The sequence below is a fragment of the Sphaerodactylus townsendi genome, linkage group LG05 (assembly GCF_021028975.2).
Source record: "Sphaerodactylus townsendi isolate TG3544 linkage group LG05, MPM_Stown_v2.3, whole genome shotgun sequence".
Classification (NCBI taxonomy): Eukaryota; Metazoa; Chordata; class Lepidosauria; order Squamata; family Sphaerodactylidae; genus Sphaerodactylus; species Sphaerodactylus townsendi.
In genome coordinates, this window is record NC_059429.1 from 76730438 (window position 1) to 76755192 (window position 24755).

Consider the following 24755-nt stretch of genomic DNA (forward strand, 5'->3'; position numbering starts at 1 on the left):
TCCTGTCCTCATACCTGCATGATACGCACATAGTCTGCACGATGGATCTCACTTTCTTTTACCACCTTCTTCTTCAGTGTTGCCAGGTTGTGCTCAAGATGTTCTCGCTGCCTCGTGTATTCCTGATGCAGGTCTGTGTCAACACCCACAATTTCCACCTAGAGAAAAAAAAAAGCAAGTGAACCCAATAGGAGATAAGAGGGGATATTTCTGCAGAGGGAAGAAGTCTCACTCACCATATCTGCTTTCTGAACATACTTCTCATAAACATTCCTGATGCTCTCCTTTAGTTTCTTAGGCTCCTGGATGAGGCCTACACAGTTGTGAAGATCCATTTTAAATCGCTTGATAAGTGCTTCCATGTCACGCTCCTGCAGCCAGGAAAATGGTAAAGTCTGACTTATAAGAATACATTGTCTGTGAATTGGACTTCCTTGTTCTGGTCCCAGTGGAGTCTGACATATTGTCTGTAAGACACACTGCAGCCAAAGGGCACCCAGCTCATAGAGACAGTGGAAGATCTGGCCTTGGATAGTCTCAGCCCTCTTACTCTTAATGAACTAACACTGGGCCAATTCACATACAAAAGTAGATCAATTGACATCTAATCACTGGATAACAACTCAATATGTGTGAATTGCCTTGTTCTACCACGAGATGCAAATACAGTGGAAGAAAAATCTAATTCAAATTACAAAACTGTCAAAATTAAAGGGAGCTTCAAATTTGAGCATGCAAAGGACCACAAATAGCCGCTCTATTACTACTAATAATAGGTCTATTCATTTTTAAAATATAAGGCTACTTTGATACTTTCAAAGTAAAACATACACACCCTCAAATTTACTAAAATAGCAATGAAGCCCATTCTGTGAGAAAATACAGTGGGCTATAGAAAAAGGAAGGGGGAGCCAGCAGAGTGCCTCCATAGGCACCCCCACATTTGCAAAGATGGATCTAGGCTTTACAAAAGGAGGGGGAGCCAACAGGAGATCTGTGAAGCTGGGGAGTTTTCCATAGGCACTCCCAACTATTTGACGTTAGTAACATGATCTCTACCTCTACATTCTCACTACTCCTACCAAACACACCTTCTGCATCTCTTTGTGCATCTCCCGGTCTGTGGCTCTCAACTTCAGCCTCAGCTCTGCTATGTTAAGCTCTAGCTGTGTGTTCTGCTTGTGGAAATGCTCCAGTTCTCCCTCCATCTGTACAGATACATGAGAAAAGGGAAAATTGTAAACAAGACCTGTGATCCCATCTGGCTTTCAGCAGATTAAGACTCAGAGCTGCTCACCTCCTGAATCTGCTCCTTCATGGCTTTGATATCATTCTCTCGTGGTTCTATTTGCTTCTTCAACTCCTTTATTTTGTAATCTAGTACAAATTTGAACTTTTCTAGCTCCTGGTTTTTCTTCTTTAGATCATAAATTCGCTTCTCCTGGGACAAATGAACACGCAAATGAATGAACAGTGGCTGAAACTAAACAGGGGTCTTGTTAGAAGCCCTTTAGAACCCAATTCAAATTCATGTATATCGGGCTCAATTTTTTTTCAGGATTTATGAATTTTTCTGAATATCCATACTGGTAAGAATTTTCCCCAGGCTTTTTTCCAGGAATCTGAAAAAAATCAGCTCAATTTTAGCCTACTGAGAATTTTGAGTGGGGCTTTGCTGAGGCTGTTTTTTAAGGTAGAGGCACCAAATATACAGCATACCTGCTGATCACTATTCTTGCAAGAACCCCCAAGTTTGGTAAAGATTAGGTCCAATTTTATGGGCTTCCATTTTTCCTCCATTTGATGGCTCATTAAATTGGACTCCTTAGCGCAATCTTTATCAAACTTATTTGGGGGGGGGGCATAAGGAGAGTCACCAGCATTTATGGTACAAATTTGGTACCTCTACCTTAAAAAAACAGTCCTTTCCCAAGACCTGAAAATATTTCCCACAGATTGTAATGGAAGGTGTGATATAAAGTAAAATAGAGGAGGATGGAGCCGAATAGTCTATTCTCTGCCTAAGTCATAAACTGGCAGATAGAGAGAAATATTGCTCAGTCATAGAGACAGTGTGTCTAGCTGTAGTATGGGACACAGGTAAATTAAAGCCTTACCTTTGGGGGAGGAAATTTACCCTGTGTATGAATTATTCACCTGAACCAGGTGAAAAGCATCAGTAGTAAGATAATTAGATGGAGTCTTCAGCTACAAGAGTACAATGTTGATGTTATATATATATATATATACATCAAGGGAAAGGACAACATCATAGCAGATGCACTTTCAAGGACCACCTAAGGGTGAGAGGTATCCTGTAAACTAAATGTGATATGTAAACACTGTATTTACTAATGTGTAGTGTAAAGGGAATAAGAACATGAAACAATGTGTCTAAAAAGGTAAATGGAATTTACATACTTACCCATTACTCAGATGAGGCCTCTAGAAACCTCATCTTCTGCAATGATTTCGAAGGGTGGGACATGCAGTAGACTGCACAGTAAAATAGAGGCTTAAAAGTGCAAGTCAATCAGTGCAGCAAGATGCTATCACAACAGAGTGGGGGAAAACTTCCTAGGAACAGAAAAATGCCCTGACTGGGTAAGCTGACCTGTGCTCTGATTGGAAGAGCAACCAGATGTCTCAGAGAGGAAAAAGGTACCTCTCTGAAAGGAAACATTTTGTGAGCTTTTGCATTTGGATTCCTGTAAGTTAATATCAAGTCCCTTGATACTGTGTTAAACATTTACTCTGTAGGGATTTCAGTCACTGAGTAAATCTGACTTGAAATATATTGAACGTCAGCATTGCAGAAAGCAGAAAATACTCAGACAAGAAAACTGGAAGTTTTATTTAGTAGTCAAGGCTAAAGTAGGAATAGTAGTGAGAATTTCCAAGGTGACCATAAATAAAAAGGAAGGGATTGTTTCTTCTGGGTGTAGAAGAATAATTTCTAAACCAGTTACAACAGGAATTATATACACACAGGTGGATTCCCAGTCTGCTGTAGTTACCTCAGGAGGGAGATTTGTGTGAAGTGGATACCTAACAGTGTCAAGGCTGTGTCATGGGCCATCCCCTGGACAGCGATGGGTCTTCAGGGGATGAACAGAGCCCAGTAAGCTCTGCTCATCCAGCCAGGGCTCCTGCAGGCTTTACAGGGTGAACAACAGCCAGGTCAAAACTCAGAGCAAGAAGAGTCTTCAGAAGCAGGTAATGCATCCAGCCCTGCTCTAGCTGCAGAGACTCAAGAATCTAGCTCACCTAAGCCCACATGTCGGCAAAGGCAGAAACAGAGGGAGTTGTTGTGTGTTAAATGAACAAGTGTGCTCTTTTTAGCTCAGAGAAGGCACCTTCTGCAGCAGGGGGAGGCAAAGTCTTCACAGGATGAAGCCTAACATGCTGGAAGAGCCTATATCAAGCAGGTTATCCCGGCCTGGACACAACAAAGCTCATGACTGCTGCAACACTTCCTCTGACTTGAGGATTCTGTGCATTCTGACCCCTGGACTGAACTTCTGATGCTGAAACCAGACTCTTGGACTGGACTCAGCTTTCTGATGTAACCTGATATCTCTGCCTGGCAGCTCAAGCCGGGATGGGCTGTATGTACTGAGTAAAAAAGTACCAGCCTTTTAGAATCTAAAGTCATTGTGGAACCATTAGCCGAGAACATCTAACTGTACCATCTTAAAGAACCTCTCATAACATCTAAGCAACTGAAGAAATCTATAAAGCTTGAATTAAGAACTGTGCCTGTGCCAAAACCGATGTTTGTATATAGTTAATTCCTGCCTGATTTCTGTCCAGATCTTTGATCCCATCTAGTTTGTTCAATAAATTTTACTTTTTTTGTTGAACTTGCCTCAGTTCTCTGGTGCCTTGAAAAAGATGATTTGCCATATGAAAAAAGACTCCCTTTATTTTTCTGGAGTTCCAAAGGCTGCACAGACAAGCATAAAACATCTCATATGCTACCATCAAAACAGCTCAGTCTTAGAAAAGGCAAGAAAACCTACTCAGCAGAGTTAGGAGGCTGCCTGAGCGAATAGTTAGGAGGGTGAAGGATCAGCAACAGAAGGCTTTACAGTTTAAATCTCTCTGCTCTTTTAGAAGAAGGGGGGATTTAAGCTTTAATGCAACTGGCGCAAATGTGCTGAAGCAGTTTTTCCTTTTAAAAAGAGGTTGTTGCTGGTGATATCAAAATGATCCCTATAAAGCTGATTTTTTTGGGGGGGGGGACTTTGTTGGGATTGGGATTTGCCTGCTATGATTTAAATGCACCAATTTTTTTCAGCCAAAAAATACTGACAAGGTACTTTTCAGCTTTGCTTTGCTGAATGTACACCACTAGATCTTATACACTTTCATCCTTATGATCAGCAGAGGTAATGAAGTGAGACAGATGTGATTTCTGTGGACCGATGTTATTTGTAGAAAGAAAGAACAGAGCCTTGAAATTAATATGTATGAAACTCCAAGCTCCATCCCTTAGTCTAGAAAACAAGAATACAGAGATCTTATTTACACAGCCAGATCTTTTCCATCAACTGGAAATGTAGGCACCAAATCCAGTTGGGGATGTAAGGGCGGAACAAACCAATACAGCAAGTACAGAGCACAGTGTCTCACCTTGTCTTGAATTGTCTCATCTCTTTCTTGAATCTCCCTCTTTAGTCCCAGAATATCCTTTTCTAAGGTCCTAATGATTCCTTGCAGCTTTTGCTGCTCTACTTTCAAGGCTTCAATGTCATTGCTGCGCTCTTCAATCTCTTTCTGAAGACTGTTGAACTAGTGAGATAAGCACAGGATATTTGCCAAGATGGGTGCAGTATGCAAATGCCTCATGCAACAACAGCAGTATAAGAAATTGCCAACAAGCATAAACCAAAAATCCAACATTGGGTTGCTTCACACAACTGAAGAGAACTACTATTCTAACAGATGGTCATAAGGAACTGATAGCAGAGTCAGAAATGAATTATTCCATTTCTGATCTGGCATTCTAATAAAGGTGAAATTGTGTTTTATTTCTTTAAAAGTTAGATAGGAATAAGTTGTATTAGATAGAAAGTAGGAATTGCAGTTGTGTTTTGTGTTTGCATCTGTGTGGAACCTCCCTTGCTCAAGGCAGGAGTCCACCCCTGTTCCACCTGGGCACATCCCTTTTCATGTGCTAAAACCATGAATGAACGCCTGACAAGAGACCCCGGAAGAAGAGCCTCCATCTGCCTAATCCCACCAGCAGGCAGATAAGGGTGCTACGATCGTGGAAATTAGATTGGAGTTTAGTTTCCTGACCCCAAGCACCCAAAGGGACTCTTTGTGTCTTTTTTCCAAAAGCCTGTGCCCTAAATCGATCCCATACCTAAGCCTTATATAGCTTCTGCCGCGAAATTCAAGAATGGACTGCCCTCCAGACTCTAATTGGTTGCTGTGTATCTGTAAATGAATGGTTGTAGGCTGTCCTGTATTACCCCGGACTCCCGGGTAGGAGAAATTGTATAAAAGTTATTGTAAAGCTGCTAGGCAGCGGCAGTTGCCATGGTGCAGAGGTGCTGACATGTAGGTCAGCATCTCAATAAACTCATTTTTATTTTTCACTGTTCTCGCTGTGTTGGGTCCTGTTTCTGTTCCTCTGCGCTGCTGAGAGCTGGTTGATCTGGGGAAATAAAAGTTACCCAGGCAGTGCGGTAACAGAACCAAAAAGATAGTTGAATTCAGAACTCACAAACTAGAATTGGAAACTGGGAGATGCTCCAAAGCAAAGTAAGACTGATTGTGAAAACAAGCATGAAAGGTGAAAACCTGAGAGATACTTTCTTTTCTGCTATCTCAGATAGATCAAATTTTCAGAACTATTTGATTCCTTTCAAAATAATGAAAGAGGAGAGAGAAAAGTATATTAGTAGGATCATGTAGAAAACCAATAGGTTAATTGAATGCACAGCATAGAGAATGGCAAATACTGGGTTGGATCCAGTGGAAAATTTCCACTAACAGAAAGGTGGGGATCTCAGCCAGTTCTATCTTTTCTGCAGCAGACCTCTGACTCCCCACCCATGCTGTTCCTAGGGGTTCCCTGTTTTCTAGGAGTAGCCTTTGGGAAGCATTTGGGGCTGCAGTGGGAGGGGGTCATGGAGATGTTTTGCTTTATGACAGAAATCCCTTCTATCAGTGGAGATTCTGTATGAGATCCAACCCCGTAGCTCGCTGCCTTACAGATAACTGAGAAGCACTATGTGACTGCTGGGTTTTATTGTATAGGGGCCAGACATAATTTTACTTTGTTTTTGATGCTTTTATATAGTGATAAGCACTTGCAGGTAGTGATCACTTGGATGGGGTCTACTCACCCTAGCAGACAAGGTATACGACTTAGGTTTTTTCCTGGGTTTTGTATTTCTGCTGGCTTCTTAGGGGCAGCAGTGACTAGGGGTGTCTTTCACTGACTCTGCTTGTGATCCAGCTCTAATTCTTCTCTTAAATAAAAATCTGTCTTCAGTCATCCATGAACTGGACTGATGACTACAATGTGTTCTCCATGGGACTGCCTTTGCAGATGACTTAGAAGCTTCAACTAGTGAAGGATATGGCAGCTTACGACCTAACAAATATTGGCTGTAGGTAGCACAATGTTGTAATTCTGGCTCTACTGTAGCTGCTCCCTACTTGCTTCATGATCCAATTTAAAATGCTGACAGTTACCTGTAAAGCCCTACATGGTTTCAGACTATTATACCTTAGGGATTATATTCTCCAATGTATATCTCCCATGCCTTTAAAAGGTAGACATGCTATTCTGCATTCTGTATAGGTACTATGAGAGCTTTGCCCTTGAGGGGTAAGCGGTATAGTTAATGGAATGAATGAACGAACAAACAAACAAACAAACAGTGTCAATGGAAGTGCATTTCACTATGTCTTCACCAGGTTCTACCATGGCTGAATGTGGCTTTTCTTTACTGTTGTAATTTCACTAGTATTTCTGGGGCTGTGTTTTAATACAGATTGTTGATAATAGATTTTAAATTGTAGCTGTTAAATTTTGTCATTATTGCGATTTACTGTTAAGAACATAAGAACATAAGAACAAGCCAGCTGGATCAGACCAGAGTCCATCTAGTCCAGCTCTCTGCTACTCGCAGTGGCCCACCAGGTGCCTTTGGGAGTTCACATGTAGGATGTGAAAGCAATGGCCTTCTGCGGCTGTTGCTCCCGAGCACCTGGACTGAACCATTCACATTGTACACAGCTTCAAATACCTCTTTCTTGGCAATGGAACATAAATCTTCAAATAAATAGATACATATAAGCCATGTGTGAGAAAGCTGAGCGTACCTTCTTCCTCATTATTCCTGTTTCTCCCTTCAGCCGTAGGCTGGATTCCCTTTCCTCCCGAAGCCGCCTCTCATATTTAATTTTAATGTCTTGAATTTCTCGATCTTCATCTTCTTCAATCTGTTTTTTAGTTTCTTCGAATTCCCGAAGTTGTTGTCTTGCATCATCCTGAGCCTGAACAGTAGAAAGGCAAAGGAGGGAGAACTGAAAGGAGCTTGAACAATCTTGCTGTGAATCAAGACAAAGTAATCAGGATGGTTCCTGGGTGGCAAGACAAGAAAAGCTTGGGGGACTGGTACCAAAGGAAGCAATATGATATAACAGAACTGAAGATAATGATGATCAGTGTCTTAGGATGGAGTCCAATTCAAATACTCAATGGGTTACTACAGGGCCAAGCCCTATTGCAAGTCAGGAGACCAGGAAATTGTTATTGGGGAGGCTCAGCACCAATCTCTAAAAGGAACATGTGTTTATAGGAAGGCAATTGCCAATTGGACTGAACGACTGAGAGCTAGTGTGGTGTAGCAGTTAGCATGTGAGAACAGGACTGTGTTCAAATCCCTACTCAGCCATGAAGCTCAGTGGGTGATCTTGGGCCAGACTCTGCCTAACTACTCACAGGGTCATGGTGAGGGCAAAACAATGGACAAGAACCTCATGCACTCTGTCCTAAGTTCCTTGGAGGAAGGGTGGGATACAAATATTGTGGAATGTAGTAGACAAGAGCTAGCTAGCTTGAGAATAGGGAGCTGCCACTTGCTGTACAAAACATTTATTAGCAAGATTGGACCAGTATTTGTATGTGCACTGTTTTATGTGAGAAACTGGTCAACTCTGGAAACTCACTGATCTGAATGACAAGAAGGTAATGATTCTGTATGGGTTTTTTGTGCTTTAATGTTATTTTGTGCTTCTTGTATTTTATTCCTCTGCTCATAATAAAATTTAAAATTAAAAAACAGATATCTACAATTGCAGAACTTGCTGGGTGAGGTCTTTTTACTGTCACTGTAGTTCATACAAATCACTGATTGGCAAAGGATAACAATTGTCATACAAAAACTAAGGGAGTAACTACACAATACTTCCAATACATTCTTGGTCATGGTTGTGTGACTGGTCTCCCAGTCAGATGTAGATAATGGGAAGTCACCTGAAAAAGCACTCATTCACTCAGTGCTGCAAGGGAATATTGCAGGGGGAGAGAAGGAACTTCCTATTTTCGTCCTATCACATTTTTGCCTGCCAAAGGAAAAGGGAACTTTTCATTCATTTCGGCACACTGAGCCAGAGAAAAAACTCATACACTCTCTTTTGGCTGGCAAAAGTGGAGTGGGAAGGAAAATGGAAGTTCCTCGTCTCCCCATCTTCACAGCGCTGAGTGAAAGGGTTCTTTTTAAGCTGAGTTTATCCTGATGTATGTCATCCTGATGTATGAGCTCAGTCTCACGCCTGCAGTCTGGCGCATATCAACCATATTGTGTAGCTTGGCCCTATGTGCTTGAAACTCTTTCAGAACAAGGTCTATATGCCCGATCTAAAGGATTTCTAACCTGGAAGGGGAAATAGGTGAATTCTGATACTAAGAAAAGAAGGCAAAAAATCCAGAGACCAAGTCATTTCTAGCTTCAAACAGTAGTGGGAATTCTAATTTGCTGTTTTCTCCCTGCTTCATTACATAGATAAAAATTTCTAAGCACAGAGTTAGATTTCCACTGGCATATGAAAGCTGTATGTTCTCCCTGGGTCCTGAGAGGACTCCTGACTTGATTAGCCCCAACTTAAAACAAAATACCTCTTCCAACAAGGTTATTTTCTCAAGCAGCTTTGCTTCATAATATTCTGTCAGCTCTTCCAGTGCCAGGCTCTTGTTCTCTTCCATTTCATGCAGCTGTTTCTCATACTCTTCCTGCATTCGTTGGGATTTCATTTGCAGCTCTTGGTACTTTTCATATTCTAGCAACAGTTTCTGGTTGTTGCCAGATTCTGACAGAAGAGAAAGAGAAAAAGCAAAAGCACTACAGAGTAGTAAGGCATATTGCCTTCTCTGGGTACTGTCTTTAGCCTTCAAGAAGCAACAAGGGAGCATTCTTAACCGTCCCCCATCTGTAGGCAGCCATTTACCCCAGTGAGGCCTACTTCACTTCACTCTTACATTTCTCATAGCTCACTAATAGCTTAGAAGCTATATTTCTGTGAATCATGTATTCATGTTTACACAAAAATTTCCAGTGAAATAGTTTTGGCTCTACAGAGCTAAGCCATAAATATGGAAGAAGCCTCCCACCAAACAGTGTAGTGTGAGACAAGGACGTAGGTAAGGGTTTTTTTCCCCTCAGGTTCAACCCCCACCCCATTCATGTCCAAAGTCCCCCCCCCCCCGTTTGTGGGTTTTTAAAACTTTTTTTCGGTTTTTGGCCTGCAGGGGGTGCACTGTTTAGGCTAGCAGCACCAAACTTTCAGGGATTGTTTGGGGGACTCTCCTGATGATACTACCCACGTTTGGTTCGGTTTGGTTCAGGGGGTCCAAAGTTATGGACTCCCAAAGGGGGTGCCCCATCCCCCATTGTTTCCAATGGGAGCTAATAGGAGATGGGGCTACACCTTTGAGGGTCCATAACTCTGGACCCTCTGAAACAAACTTCACCTGAAACTTTCCTAAGGTGGTATCGATAGGAGGAAATCTCTAGAGATACCCTGAAAGTTTGGTGCTTCTAGCTTAACAATTGCACCCCTGACAGAAGACACCCCCCAAATTTACCCAGATTCTCCCTTTAAATCCACCCCCTATGGCATGGATTTAAAGGGAGAATCTGAGATCCTCAGTTTAGAAGAAGAAGAAGAGTTTGGATTTATATACCCCCTTTCTCTCCTGTAGGAGACTCAAAGAAGTTTACAATCTCCTTGCCCTTCCCCCCTCAGAAAAACACCCTGTGAGGTAGGTGGGGCTGAGAGAGCTCCGAAAAGCTGTAACTAGCCCAGGGTCACCCAACTGGCATGTGTGGGAGTGCATAGGCTAATCTGAATTCCCCAGATAAGCCTCCACAGCTCAAATGGCAGAGCAGGGAATCAAACCCGGTTCCTCCAGATTAGAATGCACCTACTCTTAACCACTATGCCACATTGAAAGTGATGCTGTTTCAGGTTGGGGAGAATTCTGATACTAATTCTGATTTTAACTGGGGACCCCAGATTCTCCCTTTAAGGTGGATTTAAAAGGAGAATTTGGGCTCTCTAGTTTAAACACCATTAAAAGTGATGCTGTTTGGGGGTGGATTCCAGCATCACAGCAGATGCTGGGAGGGGGAGAGGGGACTCCGATTTTGCATCGGGTTCCATTTTCCCTCTACGCCTCTGCGCAGAGGGGAGGGCAGAAGGAACTGCTGGCTGCCGGCTGGGAGCCCAGCTGGTGGGGGGCAGGGGAGTCTGCTGTCCCTGGCCTCGGAGAGCTGCTTTTATAAGCGCTAGGCTGGGGGTGGAGCTTGGGGAGGCGTGGACATGACCTAGGCGTGGGTGGGGGTGTGGCCCCGCCCCCAAACCCCACCATAAAAAATCTATACCTACGTCCCTGGTATGAGAGAATCCCACATAAACACTGATTATTTGGTTATGACAACTATACCATTTGTGAAGTCTTTCCAGTTAATTTGATCAGTAGGACAGACAGGCTGGAAAAAAGTGCAAGCTAAATCATTGGTTCGGGATGGCTTTAAAGGATAACATACTTTGAAGAGCCGTGTCTGCGCAAGCAAGCAAACTTTGCATCTATTTAGCTTTTTTATTAGGTCTTCCCTTTCTTCTCAATTTAACTGGCATAGTTACAAGGTAAAAATAATCAATTCTGTTAACAGTGAATTATTCCCAACATGTCTATTTAGATTCAGATTATGCTGTGACCTCTTCAACATTTCAGATGATATATAGATTAAATTCGGAAAGATTTGTTTTTATTTGCTTTCTTTCCTTTTCTTTTGTTAGGAGGACAAAAGCCCGTTCTCATATTGTTTATATATTATTTATGGCTCTCCTAACCTAAATCTTGCACCTCCCTTGTCTGCTTCTCTATTAGTTCTGCAAGCTGCTCCTGGTGCTGTATTTCCTGTTTTTCTTTCTCTGTTTTGAAAACCTGAAAAATACAAAGATGATGCCTTTAAATCCGTCAGGAGCTTGGATTATGGGAAATGGAAGGATAATGGAAAGGAGACGGAACAGCACGAAGAGATGCCTTAGCATTTGCTATTATCCCTTGCCTGGTTTTTGGTTTTCAGTGATTCCATTTCCTGGATGAATTTCTCAGTTAATTCCTTAATCTTTTCACTATAATTCATGTCCTTGAGGCGTAACTGGTACTCATTTTCCATCTTCAGCTCCTCTACCCGCGTTCTCAGTTCTAACATGACCTGAGTCTGCAAGGCAAGGGATTATAGAAGTGTTAGAGAAAGATGTGAGTGAATAAATATTCAGGTAAAATCATTACCACATGAAATAAGAGACTTCTGTAGATGTTGGAAGCGTCTTGTAGGACTGCTTCTCACATTACATGACAACAGGTATATGAAAATACTTTCATGTGGCAAGCCAATACATGTATGTTTCTGAGCATATGTATGAAACCGACACACATGGAGGCAAACATGCTTTGCTGGCATGTCATATGAAACCATCCTCAGAGTTCTGAAGCAATATGGCACAGGAGCTAAGCTTTATTTATTCAATATGAATAAACATAACCTACCATTAACATAACCAAACATAAAACTAACGTAGAGCCAAAGATCCCTCTAAAACTGTTCACCTTTCATTTTTTCCTTAACTGCTGAAGGGAAGAGACAGCCTGTTCCAAAGAGATAGTGTTGTCAAAGAAAACATTCTGGCCTGGGCTAAATCTTTTCCCTCTTACGGAAAGAACTGAAAGCAGGCCTTGGTGAGAAGATCGCGGGATGTGTCCAGGTTCATATGGTAAGAGGAAGTCCTTCATTTCTGTCATGACTCAATCCTGCATTGTACACTTCATTCCAGTAATCTCTCTGTGACGGTAATGGGGCTACGTATATGAAGATCTGAACCACACTGACATTCATTGATATCCAGACATTTTCTGAATGATGAATATTGTGCAGGTTCATATGCATATGGAATATACCTAAAACAGTACTCATGTTCTGCACTGACCTTCTCTTCCATCTCTGTTCTAGTGATCAGCACCTCATCAGAGTAGGGCACATCTCTCTCCCTTTTCAGCCCCCTTCCTTCTTTATCATATATTTTCCAGACAACCAGACAGCCATCCTCTGCAGATGTTAGAAGAAACTGGTCGTCAACAGTTATGGACATCTGGGGGAAATACAAAGAGGTACAGTGAACTCTGAGACTTCTTATTTCTGCTTTTATGATAAGTTGTGAATATTAACATGTATATGAAACCTTAGACCAAGGATAGGCAACCCTTTTTGTGTGTGTGCCAAAAAAACCCACTGCATGGTCTACGTATGAAAACACTGCTGTGCCACTCTGCCAGCAAACAGAATGAGTGGATAGGGACAGGATGTGTATTGTGCCGGGGCAGACACGCTACAAACAAGCTGATCCCCAGCAGTACTGCTAATACTCCAGAGTCTCTTGAGTGCAGAAGCCGTCCAGCATGTGGAGCAGACTGGTGTGGCATGCTGCTGCTTGGCATGCATGCCAGGGGTTGCTTTCCCCTGTCGTTGAAGTTTTTATTAGACGGAGATTCTTATAGGCACTGTATGCTAGTCACAGGACTGTATGCAGTAAAGGGTAGAAATAATCTTCAAGAGCGGATGGCAAGAGGGGCTTGTGCTGATTTCTTATTCAGGCAGCTGGTTTTAAAGTAAACCCTGCTACCCTAGATGGGGACTCCCAAAGCTTGCCATGACAAATGCACTCAGTGTGAAATAATCATGTCCCATTAGCTATGGTGTTGGTGAGTAAGAGGCAGTGCTCTTTCTCTTGCTATTCCAGCATGGCAACAGATGAAAAGGGGGATAATAAACCAACTGTGTGCAGATGTCAATTGAAGACAGGACAGGCCAATTGAAAAGAAAGTCTCCTTGGTGAAAGGTCTCCCCAAATATATTCTGGGTCTTCATCTTGTGCTTCATCTTGCATTGCAGTACAAATCTGTGCAGACATTAAGAGGTCTATAGTATGGCTTCCACTAGTCATTCTTTGGCCATAATAAAATGTATAAAGTTGTGCTGGGGCAGACACACTACAACCATTTTAATATACTGGGCACCTGCTCTGTTTAGAAAACCTGTGCAAGTTTCTCTGGGAAACTGGATCGCAGAGAAAGAACGAACTTGAGAAATGTTTCCGGTGCTCTAGGTGACCCCTGTGTCTGTGGAGGCTGATTACCAATCTTGATGGATTCTTAGAGTCCCCCTCTACTAAGGATATTTTAACATCATGACTTCCATTGCCTATTACCTTTCTGGTACCCTCTCCATGGAGAACCAGCTGTGATGGAAGCAGAGGTTCTTGCTGGGCGTGGAAATCTTGCAATGTACGGTTCTACATTGGACTTGTAGGAGTGAAAGCTTCAAGAAATTTGAAGTCATACTTACTTAAGGCAGATAGCATAGAACATTTAATATTTAGCCTGTATTAAGGAATCTTTGAAGGCTGCCTTCTCAAAAGGTTTGAAAAGCCTGAAAATGCACCTCCAATAGGCAGGTTCGGTAGGAAGGGTCAGAGCTTCAGCCACAGTTGGCTTTAGGCTGCAACAGCAAAGTCTACACTCTACTGCTCTAGCTCAGGGGTCTGCAAACTTGGCTGTCAAAGCTGATGGGAATTGTAGTCCATGAACATCTGGAGAGCCAAATTTGCAGACTCCTGCTTTAGCTGAAAACTAGCCATGAAGGCAGCAGCCTTGGAATGTTTCAGAGTTTCAGTGTGTTAATGTAATGTAGGAAAAAGCAAACATTTTTAAGCATATCATCCAGCAAAATGGAAGTCCTGGCAAAGGTCAAATTTTCTAACATTATTCAGATAGCCAGTGCCAAAGCTGAATTTGCTTTATGCTGGGCAGAGTCTAATTTTTTTGTCCCCTGGATCTCTGAGCAAGTTGTTTGTGTGGGACTACAGTAGTTGCAATGAGAGCTGTCATAGGCGTTTCCACTAGAGGGACTCAGAGCACTTTCAGTGATGTCTGAGAGACACTGTAGAATAGTTTTGCTCTGCCCATGCTGTTTTGCAAGAAAAATGGGCTGCCCATTAACTCTACACAGCTTAATTAGAAGTGTCAGAGAGGTGGTGACTGGATCCTTAGAGAAGACCTGCCTGGATGAGATCCAAGCTTGGCCACTATCTATTTGATCCTCTTCTGACTGCAAGGCTGCTGTTGCTTGCTGAGAAGAGGGGGGAAATCCTCTACCTAGGAGGAATAGTCCTGTCTGCTTCTCCTCTGAGGGACCACTCTTTCTCTGTAACAGCAGATCTGAGTCAGTCGATCAGTACTGTGTGCCAGAATACAGAGATATGTTTTTATTCCCTGCAACACAAAGAAAATTGTTGAAGGGAGAGTAAAGTTGCTGCTTCAGGGAAAAACTGTGGATTGGGCCCTCAATGTAAAATAATTTCTTTGAAGAGCTAAGCAGGACTAGAACTGGTAGGATCTATTGTATATTCTCCTAGTCACTTAATAGCCTTGGGTTATTCCAAAGCTAAACTTAAAATCAACCAAAGGATCTGAGACACCAAACTTCAACACCATTTAAGTTTGGAGGGGAGGGGAGGGGAGGGGAGGGGAGGGAGTGAGGGGTGGCATGCAAGGGAGGGAAGGGAGGGGGCCTGGCATCTGGACATGGCCCACACCCCTCTAGTGGAGAGGAGAGAGATTGGGAGGGATAGAGGGAGGAGTGGCACACATGAAAAAGGGAGGAGGAGGAGGGGAAGAGAGAGAGAGAGAGAGAGAGAGAGAGAGAGAGAGGAGGGAGAGGTTAGAAACCTTGGGAGAGGAGGAGGACATCTGGACATGGCCCACTCACCCTAGTCTACAAGGGGAGGGAGGGAGGAGGAGTGCCTTGCAAGAGGGAAGAGGAGGAGAGGAGTAGCATGCAAAAGGAGGAAGGGAACATCACTTCAAAGACAAAAGACAATTGTGCTATCAAACTATTTGGCTTTAAGCTATTAGTAGTTCAACACTGAATGGGGTTTCACATAGGCCCAATTGATCAATGTTCACCTGGTTTTATTATTTATTTATTTATTTAATTTATATCTTGCCCTGTCCCCATAGGGCTCAGATGCAACTGATTTGTTTGAAACATGATGTTGGAGGATAGTTTTATTAATATCGTGGATTGTCGTGGACAAATGAGTCAGTTGTAGATCAAATCAAGCCTGAACTGTCCCTTGAAGCTAAAATGACTAAACTGAGAATACTGTCATTGGCCACATTATGAGAAGAGAAGAATCATGGGAAAAAACAGTATTGCTAGGAAAAGGTGAATGCAGTAGAAAAAGAGGAAGACCCAGCATAAAATGGATTGACTCTATAAAAAGAAGCCGCGGTCCTCAGTCTGAAAGACCTGAGAAGGCTGTTAGCCGCGCAACCCGCCATGGCAGATGTTGTTGATTCACAGGGTTGCCGTGAAATGAAGTTGCTTAACCGACCGCTTAACAGCACGACGACACACTTAGGTATGATTGAACGCCCATCTCTGACTCCTCTAGTAATATCAATTGTGCAACTCTGCATTAGCAGGTGCTGTAGGCTGAGAAAAAAAAGAAATGCACAAAGGTCAGGGCAATCAACACAACTGGAGGCTGATGCAAGTATATTTGGTCTTTACCTTTGTGACTGGACCGTGATGGGCTGGATACTCATTGAATTCCTTATGCAATGGAAGTGGATATTTCATGGACCGGATGGCCCCTGAAGATGTTCCAGTGAACACCATGCGGCCAGAATGAGCTACCACTATGCAAGTGTAGGCAACGTCAAAAGAAGGCACTTCCCGCAAGATCTAAAAAGACAGAAGTCACATCAGGTTCTACAGTGTTGTGTTTGATTCTACACGTAGCAAGCTACAATTCAAACATATATCTGCAGACTAGAAAATAGCTGAGACACTGTCACACAAGAGCAAAAGACAGACAACCCCAGAAATTGACAGCTGTGTCCCAACACTGGCTTCATTGAAGGAACACCACCAATTTCTCTCCCCGCACTCCATTTGCTATCATCCTGACAGCAAGATGGAAGCATGCACTGACCGAAGAATCACAGATCTCCTTGATAGTGTGGTCAGATCCAACAGCAAATATTATTTTTGAATCAGGTGATACTGCCACTCCACTGTAGCTGCAAGACTTTAGCACACACTCAGATTCCCTCTTGCCATTCTGAAGATTCCATTCATAAACTGCTCCATCTGTGCCACAGGAAATCAATTTATAGTCATCCATGGTCCATACGACTGAGCGAACCTAGGGAAATAATGAGCATATACTGTACATGAAGCCAAGGCTGTGGACCATTGGACACAAGAGACACTGTTTGTTCCTTTTAAGTAAAGGATTTTTGCTCATGTTGTAGATGAATAAAATTTGTTTAGCCTAGCGATCCTGTGCATGAATAATTTTTCCTTCGTTTGTTTTGTTTTGAGGGGGCTGTCTGGGAAGCTGCAGTGACACGACTAGATAGACTTCTGTAGCTTCGTAGCTGTAACTTTGTAGGCAGCCCCCTCAAAACAAAAAAAGAGGACAAACAACACACACATGGGATCACCAAGCTAAACAAACTTTATTCATTTACTTTTTATGGTGAAATAGCAAGCAGATAAGCTGAAAGCAGAGGACACCTCTGTGGGGAATCTCTAGGGAGAATCTCCTGCAGCACACAAAATGACAAGAGCCCCATGCAGAAGGCAGGAAAAAAGATCCTAGTGACAACGCTTGTGTTCTCTCATGCTGTGGGAACACAAAATCCCCCAAAATATCTTTTTATAATGTCCTAAAGACATTGTACTTATGCTGTGCGGAATCCACCATTGTTAGCATTGAATAAACATTAACGAGTAGCAATCTTGTCATTACAGACACGATAGTCAAAATTAAGCACTTTCAGGCCCCTTTACTTATTTTAGCCTGAATTTAGATGTCCAGTTGAAACAGAAGAAACAGAGAAATACTTTGTTTGGGTTGCAGTGTGTTCTATATTTCCAAGAACAAAATATATAATACAGTGGAAAAATTTGAATTCATTCTTCTGTTTCTGAAAAGTGAGGGTTTTTTTGCCAGCAGAGAACTATGTGACTTGGAACACTTTCTGTTATAATGAGGACAAGCTGTTCACTCTCATTCTTTAATTTATAATAAAGAAAAGTATGCCAGAGTTTCAAAACCAGAATCTTGTGAGATTTTGTTCTTTTGGAATTTCAGATACATTCTGTTTAACATACATTATTACTGTTATAAGTGACATTCACTAACCTTTCCATTGTGTCCTTTCAAGTTAATGATATTTTCAAAACTTGTGGAGGAATAAATGTGAATTATATTTCCATTTACTGCTGCAAACAGATGACCACCATTACTGAAAACACACTGCAGAGAGAAGCAGCAACCAATATGAAGCAAGGAATTTGCACATAAGGCAATATATTTATAAAAGTAACAGTTACTAAGAATAAACTGAAGATCATTTAAAAAGCAATATCCATGATTCATATCACTTCTCTATATATAGACGCAAAATGAGAATCACAAAATAGTCCTATCTCTCCCTGCCCTGACATGTTCACAATCTACATTCCTCCTTTCTTTCTTGTGTCCCCTTTTACTCACCTCTCTGCAGCCTCTTATGGTAAAGTCCTTAAAAGTTTGGATGTCATCAATTAGCAGATTCATAAGTCGGAGTTTGTCAGCAAAGCCAACTAAAACATACAGGCCACTAGGGTGAAGAGACAGGGCATATGCCTCCTCTTGATACTCCTTGTACAGGTCCAGTGAGCTGCAGAGAGAAAAGACATAACAGTCAGTGCACAGTACAGCCTTCTCCTCAGCAACGCTGAAAGTAGTGCTATTCTCTGCCAAAATGCTTATTAGGCATTGTGTGAGACCATCTCAGCCATAATTTCTTAATGGGTTAGATGAAAATAAGCAGATTCCCAACTGCCCTATTTTTATCTGTTAAGTTTATATACCTTGAAAAAGTTACTCCGAGACCTACAACATTTGCTGATTGTCCTCGGTGCTGATACTAAGACTCCCTATTCTCTGGAGAAGTACTGCAAAGAATTCAGCTTCAGTGAGAAGTCATCTGCAAAGCTCCAAAGATTTAGATTCTACCCATAGGTTTTTTCCCCCCTATGGAGCTATTCTCTCAGTTCTCTTCGGATACTGTTAACAGCTGTTGAGCCCTTCGGGGATAGGGCGGTATATAAAACAATAAAACAATAAATGAATGAATGAATGAATGAATGAATGAATGAATGAATGAATGAATGAATGAATGAATGAATGAATGAATAATTGCTTCAAAGTCCACTTATGTTACCTATAGCACATGAGAGATCTATGATGGAATATAATAATACTACATTCAGATTTCTCCAGCTATAATACATGGTGGATTTTCATGCAATGGAAAAAATACCTTGGAGCTCAACAACTGCAAAAAGAACTTTGCTGCTTCTCTCCCTCTTTCCAAAATCAGACTCCTGTGCCACCCCCACCAAGAAGCTATACTTGAAATTCAGGGGTCACTCAATAATGATATAAGATATGGTGCAGAAGTGCTTTGGGAGGAAGGAATTGCTGGGACACCCTCCCCCCCAACCTAAGCAAATGTTGCTTTCTACTGATTTGTATAAAATATAATCATAACTTAAAACAATTGGGTTTCATTGAATAGCCATTGTGGTGTAGTGGTTAGAGCATTGGACTAAGATCTGGGAGATCCAGGTTCAAATCCCCATTTGGTCATGGAAGCTTGCTGGGTGACCTTGGGCCAATCACACACACACAGCCTAACTTACCTCACAGGCTTGTTGTGAAGATAAAATGGAAAGGAGAACAATGTAAGCTACTTTGGGTTGTTATTGGGGAGAAAGACAGGGAATAAATGAAGTAAATAAATAAATAATATTCTGTCTTAAGCAGAACCAATGAATGGGTTTTGCTCTTGCACAAACATATTTCAATTTAATACTTCTAAAGGAAAGTTTTCAAACAATACATGTTAAAAATAAGTGTCAACAGGCTTCCAAAGTCTCTCCACTTCAAATATATGTATTTTTCCTGGTTTAAGAATAATTACTTACAGTTATGCAACATACAAAGTATTCCTGTGACCTCCTTTATACCTCTTCTGTGAACACTGTCAGTTGATCCACAGAAAATACATTTGAATTTTACCTCTTGGACAGTAGACAGCCAGATCCATTTTTATGCTAACCATTGTGTGTATGCGTGTGCCATGAAGTTACAGCTGACTTATGGTGACCCCATAGAGTTTTCATAGGCAAGAGATGTTCAGAGATGGTTCGCCACTGCCTGCCTCCATGTGGGCTGAGAGAGTTCTGACAGAACTGTGACTCACCCAGCAGGCTTCATGTGGAAGAGTGGCAAATCGAACCCAGTTCTTTAGATTAGAGTCTTAACCTCACCACATTGGCTCTCTACTGTCATCTCTTAGAGCAGTGGTTCTCAACCTTCCTAATGCTGCAACCCTTTAATACAGTTCCTTATGTTGTGGTGATCCCCAACCCTAACATTTATCCATTTTACAGATGGAGAACACTGATACAGAGAGTCTTAGGCGACCCCTGTGAAAGGGTCGTTTGACCCCCAAAGGGGTTGTGACCCACAGGTTGAGAACCTCTGTCTTAGAAAAACTCTATTTTCTGAGCAAATATTTAGCAGAATAGGACTGCCACTTCCCCTTACAATTACTCATTGCTTCTTCATGGAATTGGGAACATACACACACCAACCAAAAGCAGTGCAGCAGAATACAACTTCTTACTTGTTTTCATAGTTCCAGATGCGGACAGATTTATCCAGCGAACATGTAGCAGCAAGAGGCTTGCGAATGCAGGTATCCAAGCCAGTAATAGAAGAAGAATGTAATGGGCAATTCAGATATTCAAAGTGAGCTGTTTCTCCCTAGTGAAATATCATACAAAATGTCAGTAAGAGATAGTCCTATGTGAGTACTTGCTACTGTTCGTTAATTTTCCTCCAACATTGTTGAAGCTTTGCCAAAAATGTAGTTTGGATGCTTTGATGTCACTTGCTTGTTTCTGCCAAGTTTTCTGCATGTTATTCGAACTGCTACATGTACAAGAACTCCTATTGCTGCTCAAAGATCTGTGAACAGAACACTCACCCTACTCATTTCAGCCGAGGCCATGGAAAGCATATAGATCTGATTCTTATTTGTGCTGATGAGGAGTGTCTCCTCTGCAGGGCTGAAAGCAATACATACAACTTCCTGTTGGTCAAATTGGTTTGGGTCACTGGTGCACAGGTCCTGGGGAATCTAAGAATTAAACCAGGCTAGTTAGACAACAGTCCTGCATATATATTTTTCAAGTAAATAACTGTACCTCCAGAGCCAACCTTGATGACCTTGATAAAGTTTATTTTACTTCTAAAGCATACACTTTCAATATATCTGACTACCTTTATATTTTACAAATCAGTAAAACTGCCTCAACCTTCCAAGAACAGTTTTCCCTTGAAAAGAAATGGTTTCCCCATCATTAAACGGAATTCTTCTGTACAGCCTCATGTAAGGAGATTGCCAGAGATACAACCCAACTCTCCTGGAAATATCCAGGAATCTGAATGTACACATACATAGTTGTGCATCTTCCAGTCTGAGCCTCTCATTGTGAACAGCCTTTGGCCTCTACTGCACTCTGCTCTGTGAGACAGGGAGCTTCATACTAGCTGTCAAACATCCTGTTCCTATCTCTGACACCCCCTACCTACCTGGATTTCTCGGCTCTCTCTATAACCTTCCTTTTCTTCTGACTTCTCAAACAATCGAACACTCCCTGGACCACCTGCGCATGCAAAGCCTTTGGAATATGCAGCAACAGCAGAAACTCGGGGCAGAGATGTTTGCTGCTTTGCATCAGGCTGAAAAATTAAATCACTAGAGACTTCAGGGGAACTGGTAGCAGGAAATTCAACGAGGCTTTAAAAAAAAGAAAAGAAAGTCAAACCATCTGTAGCAACCAGAGAAATTATACCAATTCCAAATGCCAGTTATGCATTGTATACAGTGAATTACTTCTCATTTTAAACTTGTGTATTAATAGTGGTGGGGCCATGTAGTATTTGTATTAATGCAAAGTTCTTGCCAACCACTGTAACTGAAGGTTGCAATTCTGAATACATTTACTAGGACATAAATCTCAATAATTCAATGGGACATACTTCTGAGTAAGTATACTTAAAATTGGGCTTAAATCTAGTATTCTGCTGTAAGCAATCAACACCAAAACCCAAATGTTCTATATAGAAGTGTATACTCAAATAATACTCAATATACATATTTCTAAAATGTATTGTTCTACATTTTAAGACATTTCTCCTTTAAAAACTTTGCGGATAAGATGGATCATGATTAGTTCCACTTTACAGTTGGACCAAAATTTTCCAAGATGGCTAGTAAAGTCATGCTTGGGATACAATGCTCAGGACTTCTAGATCCTAGTTCAACACATTATCTACTGGACTATACAGACTTACCTGTGGATAATGCTGATTGTTCCAGAATACATGATTTGAAAACTGCCTCACCTTTCTGATTCTTGTGCTGGCTCCTCTGACTCTACAAGAATGGGGATCTCTTTGCGCTCAATACTGGTCTCCCAACGTAGATCTCCAGAATCAAATAAGTAAAGCTTGCCAGTGTCAGTGCCCACAATCACCTTCTCTTCAGTCAGCCAAGCATGAGAGAGGTAGTTCTGAGGCTCCCCACGAAGGAAGTTGGTCTGTTTTAAGGTTCCCTCTGTGTATCGGAAAAGTTTGAAAATGCAGTTTCCTGTAACACAGACTTGGGTATTATCCTGTGGATTGAAGCTCACCTGGAAAACAACAAAGGTCCGCTGAGAAGCATTATGGGCAACTGTCAGCAAATCAAGATTATAGGTTGTCACACTGTTACACAACTTTTTAAAACTGTATAGCATCAAAAAAGAATAAAAATCACAAGTATTTAAAAAGGGGTCTCAATGACAATAAACTTCAATCAATTATACAACACACACACACATACTCCAGATGTTCTGGTGGCAACATCAAATAACACTACTTTAAACATAATGCATTTATCCATATCAGTGTAGCCATTTCTTTCAGGCCTGCAGAAACAGATATTTTCTTGGTTAGGTACTACCTCCCCAAGATTAGTCAAACCAAAAAAATAACATTTAATTGCACACAATTCTGTGCTGTTTGCAGCAGTTCTCTTGTTCAAATAGGTTTGTAATTTGAATCAAGCAAATAAAGAAGAAAAGTAATAAGAATTATTCAGTTCATTATGGAAGCAATCTTAAGAACGTCTACTTAGAAGTAAGTCTTGTTTTATGCAGTGGGGCTTAATCCCAGGAAAATGCTCTTAAGATTGTAGTATATATCTAGGGCTGCAATGTTATAATGGATGTAACACAGCCTTTCACCTACATCAGTACTTTAAATGCCCATTCTCTATAAGAGTATAATCTATATATTAAGGGAAGTGAACACATGCAAAGGTGCCTTATAGCAATGCAACACAAAACATTAGTTTGTTTAGCTTAGAACCATTTCCTCTGACAGGCAGTGGCTCTTCAAGGCTTCAGACAAGATTTTTTTTCTCCATTTTTTAAATTAGATATGTTTATTTTATTTATTATGTAATTTTCTATACCACTAACCCCTGGAGGGCTCTGGGTAGTGTACATAAAACAAAGTCACAAATAACAGTAAAACAATTAATTTAAAATACAAACAACAAACCAACCAGAAACCTAACATTTAGATGGCATCCTGGTAAAAACTCTACGCCCCTGGGAGGGGACTAGGCCTAACAGTTGGCCCAAATAAGATTTTATTTATATATAAGGGGGTGGTGTGAGCAAGGGGAACCTGTTGAACCTGAGCAGGGGGATCTTGAAAGTCCTCATACAGGTAGGGGCCTGAAGGTTTAATAGGCATTGCTGGGAGTTACTATCTTGCTGGATCAGGGAGATGCTGTATACATATTTTCCCTTAATTTCAGTAATTCCACGTAACAATCTTGTTGACAAGTTGATTTGGATTCTATTAGGTGAATCTATTACTGGTTGACAGATCATACACAAAGAGTGCTTGTTAATGGTTTCGCATTTAAGTAGGAAAAATCATCCTAAATATAGGATAGGGGAGAACTGTCTTGGCAGTAGTATGTGCAAAAAGGATATAGGGTCTCAGTAGACCATACACTGAACACTAGTCATCAGTATGATGCCATATCTAAAATCACAAGTATAATTTTGGAGTTCATCAACAGAAATATAAAGTCCAGATAATGTGAAGTGATCACTTTACTCTGGTTAGACCTCACCTAGATTATTGTGTTTTGGACACCACAATTTAAGAAGGATATAGACAAACTGGAACATGCCTTGAACAAGGCAACAAAGCTCTCCTATGAGGTTTTTAAGGAAAGACTAGATAGCCATCTGACAGCAGTGCTGATTCTGTGAACTTACGTAGACCATGAGAGGGAGAGCAAGATGGGTTATATCAATGCTTGGCTCTTGTGGCACCTTCTCACATGCCCAGAATAATGCTGATTGCTTCTGTGGGGTCAGGAAGCAATTTTCTTACAGGCCAGAGATCCTGAAGGATCCTCCCCTTTATCTGAGCATGGTCATTGGGGGTATACAGGGGGAGGTAGCTGTGAATTTCATTCATTGTCAGGGAATTGGACTAGATGACCCTGGAAGTCCCTTCCAATTCTGTGTTCCATAAACCTCAGTCTCTGTGTATGCAAACAATGGCAAAGACCATGATAGTGGTGTGTGGTGTTGGAGTAGCATGAAGGAACCCCATGTTCTAATTCTCAGCCATGAAGCTTACTGTGTGACCTTCAGCCAGTTATTCCACACACACACCCCTAACCTATCACCTATTATTATTTTAAAGATAAAATCCATTAAGGAAGACTTATGTACACTGGCCAGACCTCCCTGAAGAAAGCGCAGGATAAAAATGTAATAGCATTGTTCCAGGCTGTCTGTTATCTGATGTTAATGTGAAGAAACACCTGGTCATGTTACAAATGAGCAAGAGTGTATTTGCACTTTATTAAGCTGGCAAATCATTATGGTGTAGTATTTAATGATCAGTGATTACAGACAGGAAATTCTAATTTTTAATTCACATATTTCAAAGCCCACAGG

General features: G+C 41.5%; 1 protein-coding gene across 4 annotated transcripts in view; it reads right to left on the bottom strand.

Moving 5' to 3' along the window:
- Window positions 1–24755, bottom strand: part of CFAP57 (cilia and flagella associated protein 57) — a 30798-nt gene that overhangs the window by 3839 nt on the left and 2204 nt on the right. The window contains exons 3-20 of one of the 4 annotated variants that reach the window (XR_007244550.1): window positions 22129–22415; window positions 21313–21520; window positions 20705–20857; window positions 20342–20481; window positions 18160–18325; window positions 17806–17919; window positions 16588–16800; window positions 16164–16337; window positions 12520–12681; window positions 11598–11753; window positions 11380–11473; window positions 9143–9333; window positions 7345–7518; window positions 4636–4794; window positions 1298–1441; window positions 1092–1208; window positions 259–371; window positions 15–158 (exon numbers count right to left, since the gene is read on the bottom strand). Coding sequence is in view for 3 of the 4 variants with exons in the window: in XM_048496814.1 (XP_048352771.1) it covers window positions 15–158; window positions 237–371; window positions 1092–1208; window positions 1298–1441; window positions 4636–4794; window positions 7345–7518; window positions 9143–9333; window positions 11380–11473; window positions 11598–11753; window positions 12520–12681; window positions 16164–16337; window positions 16588–16800; window positions 17806–17919; window positions 18160–18325; window positions 20342–20481; window positions 20705–20857; window positions 21313–21520; window positions 22129–22415 (2931 nt within the window). In the remaining variant the exon portion in view is untranslated. Of the gene's footprint in view, window positions 1–14; window positions 159–236; window positions 372–1091; window positions 1209–1297; window positions 1442–4635; window positions 4795–7344; window positions 7519–9142; window positions 9334–11379; window positions 11474–11597; window positions 11754–12519; window positions 12682–16163; window positions 16338–16587; window positions 16801–17805; window positions 17920–18159; window positions 18326–20341; window positions 20482–20704; window positions 20858–21312; window positions 21521–22128; window positions 22416–24755 lie in introns of those variants that run through there. The other 3 variants (XM_048496814.1, XM_048496815.1, XM_048496816.1) reach the window with 3 other exon arrangements.